This window comes from Atta cephalotes, assembly GCF_000143395.1.
Source record: "Atta cephalotes unplaced genomic scaffold scaffold00002, whole genome shotgun sequence".
NCBI classification, from domain to species: domain Eukaryota; kingdom Metazoa; phylum Arthropoda; class Insecta; order Hymenoptera; family Formicidae; genus Atta; species Atta cephalotes.
Genome location: NW_012130066.1, coordinates 14,634,379 through 14,642,758, shown reverse-complemented (window position 1 = coordinate 14,642,758; position 8,380 = coordinate 14,634,379). Strand labels below are relative to the sequence as shown.

The window sequence follows — 8,380 nt, the reverse complement described above, 5'->3', positions numbered from 1 at the left end:
TGATAAAGACAGATTACAAGCGCTTAAAGTGCGAGAGCGATCTAATCGATCGCAGCCTATCATTTTATACTGCTAAACGCTCATTTTCAGCGTTAAAAGAGATCACGTGATCAAAATTGACGCTTAAAGATGCACTTTTAAGAGCTGCTCGAACTGATTGTTTCAGCGAAAAAAAAGATTACGTGATTACTTGTCACAAAACTATTAGAACATTTTATATAAAATTTATTTAAAAATTTATATAAAAACGACAATTTATATAAAAAAGGGCAAAAAGTGTTAAATTTGATATTTGAGAGACAGATTTAATATGTTGTTTGCATTTTTCACATGTCACTTATGGCATTAATACGTTAAATTAAACAGTTATTAGGTTGTTCTAATTGCGTCAAATCCTTTATCTATCAACAAAAAAAAGAAGAAATTAAGTTATGTATATCGTAGTCAACGATAATTAACACGGTTGAGTACGACAGCACTGTCGATAGCGTTTGAGCGTTTGAATAAAATTACACGGTGCGGAAGACGACTATGGAATAGAGAATGCGTCATAGAAGCAATTAATCAGCGTTATTCTGTATTATTCCGAATAGAGCTAATTGATTGTTTGTTGAATGACATTTTCTATTCCGCAGCTCTTTTCCACACCTTGTGATTTCATCCTTAGGACGCGTTTTCTTGACGAAAAAACAGAAAGCGAAAAAGCACTGGCCAATCAGTATTTGTACTGATAGTAAATAACAAAAAAAAATTGTAGAGTTCCACCAGCAGAATTCTGATTAGCTGCTGCTTTTCCGTTTTTCCGTCAAGATATAACGTGCTTTTGGTGCTTACCCAGCGGAATAGCATAACACGGAACGAAAGCAGAACCAATCACAACTGCAACTGGTGCGGAACGTTTGTGATTGGTTCCGCTTTTGTTCCGCCATTCCATTGATAGGCGCCCTTAGCGAATGTTCCTGTATTGATAGGCGCCCTTAGCGAATGTTGATTAAGGTAAATTTTACCTCCACAACCGATTTTTCACCAATCAACGCTCTATATCAAAATATTGTTTTTCATGAGGTTCTGGGGCTTAAGGTGCGGTCTCATGGTGCAAAATTGGTGAAACACTCGTGATTGATTATGGCTTCATTCCGCCGATTTCATCGTTTTCTGTTGCGCAAATTTATTTCTTTTGTGGACTCCGCCTATGTGTGCGTACGCATATACATACATATATTGTATTTATAAAACTAAAGCTCATTAAGCTGTTTAAATGGAGAAAACTCTCCCACAAGCATATAATTAATCAAATGCTGAGGCATGTTCGGATTCCCACTTGGGTGTTCTCCGGGTGTCATCCTTGTTTAACATTCGGTAAATAACAGGAATGGATGATACCTGGATAGCACTCGGGTAGGAATCTGTATATAACCCTGAAGATAATCAATGGTAATTAATTGAAACTCCCGATAAATACAGAGATAAATACGGAGATAATTTATCAATTTATACACAGTTTTTAGTTTTAGAACGTTTATGTAATTATTCCTGGATTTTTATTTGCCTTGATGTCACACAATTTTATTAATTTAAATATGGAGATCAATATGATCAGAACACAAATATCGTATATATAATATACAAAAAGGCGAAAATATAAATCAAAATCAAACTGAATATATAAAATGAATATTCCTGTATGTGTGATTTTCGTTTAGTTTCTTATGTCCCATGGAGTGGAATTTGCAAATGCACAATAAATGCAAGCCATTAACAAATTCCGATAAATCTAATGAAAGTGATATACAGGAAGATTCTTGCGCTAAGTGCGCATTCCAGAAATTCCGCTCCATGGACACAAGAAGATATATTATAGCGGAACGGAAACGGCGAAATGAAGCCACGACCAATCACGAATTCACATTGCGCCAATTTTCGTTCTATGAGACAGCACATCAAGATGCTATTCCGTTCTGTCCGAATCTGCAATAGGCATCTGCAAGCTATAAGAAATTGACCAATTACAGTCGAATGCGAGAAGAATAATCGATTGCGATCGCCCATTCTTATGGCTTAGGGCTTAAAAATCTATTGTAGATCTAGACTTAAGCACGGATCGAAATGACGGATTTCTTATTGGAATTAAGCATTCCGTTCCAGTTCCGTTCCATAATAATTTTCTCTACCCGTTCCATTAAATAGAAACGGAATCTGGTTATAAAATATATTTTACTGTTACAATTTAGTATTTTAGAGACCTCACAACAATGTTATTGGCAAGATAATTGCACAAATGATATGTATATTATTAATTCAATTGCCCAAAATAACGAAATATCAATAAATCAAGCACATTTATCTACGGTCGATGCGATATTCCGTTCCGTTTTTACTAAATAGGACGGGTAGAGGAAATTGTTATGAAATGGAACTAGATCTCAATTCTAATGAGAAGTCCGATCCGTCATTCCGATCCGTGCTTAAATGGGACGACACTCTTGGCTGCGTTTACATTGGTAAACAACAAGAAGGCGTTTAACGTTTGGTAAACAACAAGAATGATATTACATCCGGGGAGCATCCCATCTGGATTAACGTTAAACAAGGATGACATAAGCATTCGGATGGGAATCCGAACGTAATCAAGGATGCCCAGTTTTACAACTTGGTTAACTCTTAAGTTCTCAAGTTCAATTTATTTCTCATCTTTTTCCAATTCTAAAATTGAAAAGAGAATAACTAAGTTAAACCTCGATTAAGAATGACTTCTGCACATAGAATGCGGTAACGCTTGCCGCGCGGCGGAAATTATTGCACTAGCTTATAATTCTATTGGCTCCTGCACACTGGACGCGGAAACGTTTGCCGCGTAGCAAAATGTGATGTGATAACCAATAAGCTTACAGCTCCTAATATATTCATTACCGCGTCTCATTTTGTCGCGCGGCAAGCGTTTTCGCATTTTCTAGTATACAAGAGCCATATGTTCTCAAGTAGGCCCTATTTTGCAAAACTTCTAGAAATGATGTAATACTACTTCCGTAGCGCGGCTAAAGTTAGATTGAGTTCAACTTTTGTAATATCTCGCGCGATAAAAATTATAGAGTGTCCAGGAAAGAGACGAATAATGCCTAAGAGAAGATTTCTGAGATCATTTTGAAACGAAAATTCAAAATGTTGAAGCTATAATAACTTTTAAATTATAAGCATTTAAAATTAACGAATCATAGTATCTAAAGTTGGCGCGCTCAGGAGCGGCAACACAAAGTACTAAACGCGAAAATTTATCACTTCTTTTGTTAATATTGATTTTAAGATTATGTATGTGAATATACGATTTTATCTATTATTTCTACAAACGCATTCTACAATAACATTGTGCGACAACATTTTTTTTGTAATAATATTTTTTATTTTAATTTACACGTAAGCTTTCAGATAACAGTTCTTTGAGCAATCTGCTATCAATTTTATATTTTAATTAACAAAAAGTAACTTTTTATGTAGAATTATGTGCTTTAATATTCAATTAAAACTCAGTCAAATACACTTTAAACATTTTATTAAAAGAATCCAAAGAAACTAGGAATTTATATAAATATCATAAAATCATTATTGGGGTTCAGTAATCTCGCTGGCCAGTATTGCGGTCTATTGTGATCTATCCATCTATTCGATGAAGTTCTGTATCTAAAAAATGTCGAATATTTCTGGATGTATGCGATGTTAAAAAATTATATTCCTTCTAAGATGCAACGAAACGTTCTCTAACAGAATCGGTAAATTGTTATGCTTATAATTGTTCTGTATTAACTAATAATTTATTAATTGTTCTTTATTAATTGTAAATTTATTGTTTATAATTAATAATTTCATAATATTTATGCACACAATTCTACTTAAAAAGTTAAAAAGTTACTAATTTCTGCTAATTAAGATATAAAATTAATAGCAGATTGCTCAAAAAACTGTTATCTGACAACTTGCGTTCTGCGTATTGTGTAAAGATAAAATATATCATTATAAAAAGAAAAATGTCGCACAATACGTTTGTGGAAATAATAGATGAAATCTTACATTCACATATGTCCTAAAATCAATATTAATAATAGAAGTAATAAGTTTTCGCCTTTAGTACTTTGCGTTGTGCCGCTACTGAGAACGCCAACTTTAGACAATATAATTCATTAATTTTAAACGCTTATAATTCAAAAGTTATAGCCTCAATATTTTGATATTAGAATTTTTGTCTTAAAATGATCTCAGCAATCTTTTTAAGCGTTGTTTGTCTTTTTCCTGGACACTTTGTATCTATACTTCCGAGCAAACGAGACGCTGATTGGCTTTAATTATCGTATCTTCCGCTGCGCGGCAAGCGTTGCCGCGTTCTGTGTGCAAGAGCCATTAGTAACGTTAGGATGCAATTACATGTATCGCAATACGCGGTACTGAAACTAACTAGGTAAGGGGCTCCGCACAATAAAAGGAAAACAGAAAATAAGAATTTCAACCTACCAGAAACTGTGTATTCCACAATACATGATTTCTGATAGATGTTGAAATTTTTAGTCTCTGTTTTCTCTTCTCTTCCCTGTTCTTTTTATTGTGTCTAACTATAGGAAACCGTGCGCAACTTGTTTTTTTTCTTCTTTTTTAGAATGATGTTTCATGCAGCAGATCGTGCGTAAGCGGAGTTTGCGAAATTTGCAAACAGATAAGAGAAGGATTCTGTAATTGGCGATATCGCGAATCCGCTTATGCACAATCCGCTGCATGGGACATCACCCTTACATGTAGCGCACAGTAAGCGGCACGGACTAATGACAAATAAACTTTAATATGAATTTTTTTTAATATATTAATTTATTTCTGTGCATTTTTCATCAACACTCTTATTTTTTCAATGGATTTACTTAATAATTATATTTAAATCAATTAATTCTATTAAAAAGTGCTTAGTAACGTGAATTTGTTACTAGCCCTTATCGCGCTATATGTAAAGCCGATTCTACATTAATTGCAAGCTGACCGCAAATTTGTTGCGACAACCAATTTAAAGCTTGTATTTTGAAATCAACTCTTCATATTGCAACTAATGTAGAACCGGCTTAATAGAGGAGAAAAAAAGTGGCACGGCAGGAAGAAATCTGAGAGAGGATATGACGGTCCAAAACCTGTAATCGTAAAATGCTGCCACACACTGCCTTCTGACAAATGAATGTAAATTACATAGCAACATCCATTTTTCTTAGGATACATCGTTCATTTTTCAAGACTGGAGATAACTCGCAGCAGCATTTTGCGATTACAGGTTTTGGGCCGTCATGTTCTTTCTCAGGTTTCTCTCTGAACATGGTTGCGCGGTATAATTACCTAGTTAGTTTCTGTACCGCATTCTGCATACCGCACATATAATCGCATCTTGGGCTGTGTTTAAATTCCCCACCCGAATGCACCCAGACACCCAGAATTCCCAGAAAACATTCAGATTTTTTTTGAGTATCTTTACTAGGCGCTTAGGTGGAACGTTCAGATTTCTACTCTATCCGGGAGAATAAAAAAACCCAGTTCCTTGAGTCGAGTGGAATGGATGATAGTAACGCATTAAAGACTTCTTGTGCTATCCCAGCACGTGCATCTATACGAAAATTTAAATTTCAGATTATGCCTGTGTTATAAACAGTATAAACTATAATTCAAACCAAGTATTTAATCATCTATTAAGTTTTATAGGTCGGGACTTAAGATGTTAGTAAGATATTTATTTTATATCTTTTATCATTATTATATTATATATATTTTAGTTATATAATTATATATGTAATTTATATTAAATCTGATATATTTATGTTACTATTTGCTATAACCAATGTATGTAGGACACTCTCTTATCTTAGAGTGCATTCAGATTGCCAAATCATTTCGGTATTTTTCGCTAAGCTCCGCCCACTCACTCAGGCACCACCCAGTGATCATCCACCCGGTGAGAAATCTGAAATCTGAATATAGTCCTGAAGGTGGATGGATCGCACTTAGGACTCTAGTTTAAATGAAGTAACTGAGAAAGAAATTCCCTATGACATCCGATGCGTTCCGAAACTTGTTGTAAACAGTACATTATGATTTTTTTGTAGTTGCAGCGTTTTGTAGTGAGCCGTTTGCGATCGTCACAATGCGTGGTGGAGTTTTTTGTAGCTTCGTTTTAATTCCGACATTTTAGAATTTCTAAACAAGATCGGCAGAAATACAATTCGAGAGTTCGAGCAGTTTCAAGTATCATCACTGCTCATCTTAGATTTTACCATTGGTAAATAAATAAATAAATAAATTGTGGTAAAATGAAGCGGTACGGTACCGATTCTAGCCGTTTCTAGCGGAGACATGGCATGGCACTGGCGGAACTCGGCTGCTCGACGCTAATCGTGTAAAATCACGTGAAATTTGCGAAATTGTCCAAGTTCACCTAAAATTTGAAATTGCCACTTACTGACACATCTCGTTTCTGTTTAGCCGCACGTTAACGAAGCGATCGGTCGATCTGTAACGGTGTGCAGTTTGTATTTTAGTTGTACGACTGTCGTTCGCGAAGGCGCTACGTCGCATCACGTCACGTCACGCAGGAAGTATGATATGTATGTATATGTGTCGTTGGCACAGTATTAATTTGCCGATAGTCTGGAAAGTATGTAGTATGTCGCAATATTGTCGTGTGTTAACGTACATACGTCGCTTCGAGTTAACCTATTCATTGAAGCTAGGTGTCGTGCAACCGTCATTTTGCGCAACGTTTTCCTCTCAGGACACACACAACATACACACACACACACACACACACACACACACACACACACACACACAAAATATGGCAGTTTAACCTTTGCACTCGATGCGGCTTTTACCTCGTTGTCGACTACTTTCGCAAGGATGTATATGCGTTCATTCATATATTTTATAATAAGAATTTTGAGAAAAGAACGATGCGTTTACATTGCATCGAGAATGTAATAGAATAAATTCGATAAAATATGCATGTGTGATATACATATAGCATGTATTCTTGGCAGAATGGAATTTTTATCCTTTATTTTCCCTTAATCAATATGTCTGTAGCACAATATCGAGTCCTGTCACTCTTCTGCTTTCTCTCGTAAATCATATTCTTATTACGTGTATTTTTTTAACTTTTACTATTAATTATGTATCAATACAATGAGTTTGTGTATATAAGATCATTTAGATTTTATAAAATAAAACTTTTCTATTTATAAGATAAAGTTTATCTTGATGATTTCTTATGTGCATTTTAGGTTACTTAAGTAGCAACGATGTCCGTACACTATAAATTTAAATCTACTTTGGATTATGACACTGTGTCATTTGATGGATTGCACATTTCAGTGGCAGATTTGAAAAAGGCTATATTTCATCAGAAACGTATCGGCAAAAATACAGATTTTGATCTGCAAATTACAAATGCACAAACAAAGGAAGGCAAATGTCTCAATTTTTCTTGAAATTTCTCATGAAATTTTTTTCCTCTTATGAAATTTTTCATCTTATGAAATTATTATCCAACTATTGATTATATTAATAATATTCAGTAATCATATTCATCTCCTTAGATTATACGGATGATAATGCACTAATTGCTAAAAATACTAGTCTTATTGTCGCTAGAGTTCCATTGACAATACAACAAAAACGTTCTTGGGATCGAAATGAAACTCCTCCGTTCAGTAATGTAAAGGATGAAACTAATTTAGGTAGGGCTGTAGATCTTACGAGATTAGATGGCTCTGAGGAAGATAAGATCCGTGCAATGATGACACAGTCAACTCAAGATTACGATCCGTCAAAGTATATAATTTTATATTTATTTGTTGACACAAATGAAATACTTTTACAATTGAATTAAATTATGTATAATTAAAGTAAGAAATATATATATATATGTGTGTGTGTGTGTGTGTGTGTGTGTGTGTAATGTTTCATTAGTTACATGAAAATTCGTGGAGCCAATCAGACTGGTGATGTACCTGCAAATTATCGTTGTTATAAATGTCATCAGCCTGGACATTGGATCAAAAACTGTCCACTAGGCACAAATCAAGAACCAATTGAAATTAAGAAGAGTACAGGTATTCCCAGAAGTTTTATGGTACCAGTTGAAGGACCTTTGGTACCTGGTGCTATGATGACACCTACAGGACATTATGCTGTTCCTGCTATTGATCAGTAAGTCACAGTATGCATTATTAAATTATTATAGATATAATACATATATAATTAACAAGTAAGAATATTAAAGCCTATAATGGTTGAAGCTGGATCTTTAATGTTTTAAATAATTCAATGTGAATTGTGTGTGTGTGTGCGTGCGTGCGTGCGTGCGTGT

General features: G+C 34.6%; 1 protein-coding gene across 1 annotated transcript in view; it reads left to right on the top strand.

The window, feature by feature from the left end:
- The first annotated feature begins 7,310 nt into the window (after window positions 1-7,310).
- The window catches only part of LOC105622359 (E3 ubiquitin-protein ligase RBBP6), a 40,569-nt gene continuing 39,499 nt past the window's right edge, over window positions 7,311-8,380 (top strand). Inside the window, 3 exon segments of the mRNA XM_012203786.1 lie at window positions 7,311-7,476; window positions 7,608-7,842; window positions 7,981-8,220. Coding sequence (XP_012059176.1) covers window positions 7,311-7,476; window positions 7,608-7,842; window positions 7,981-8,220 — 641 coding nt within the window.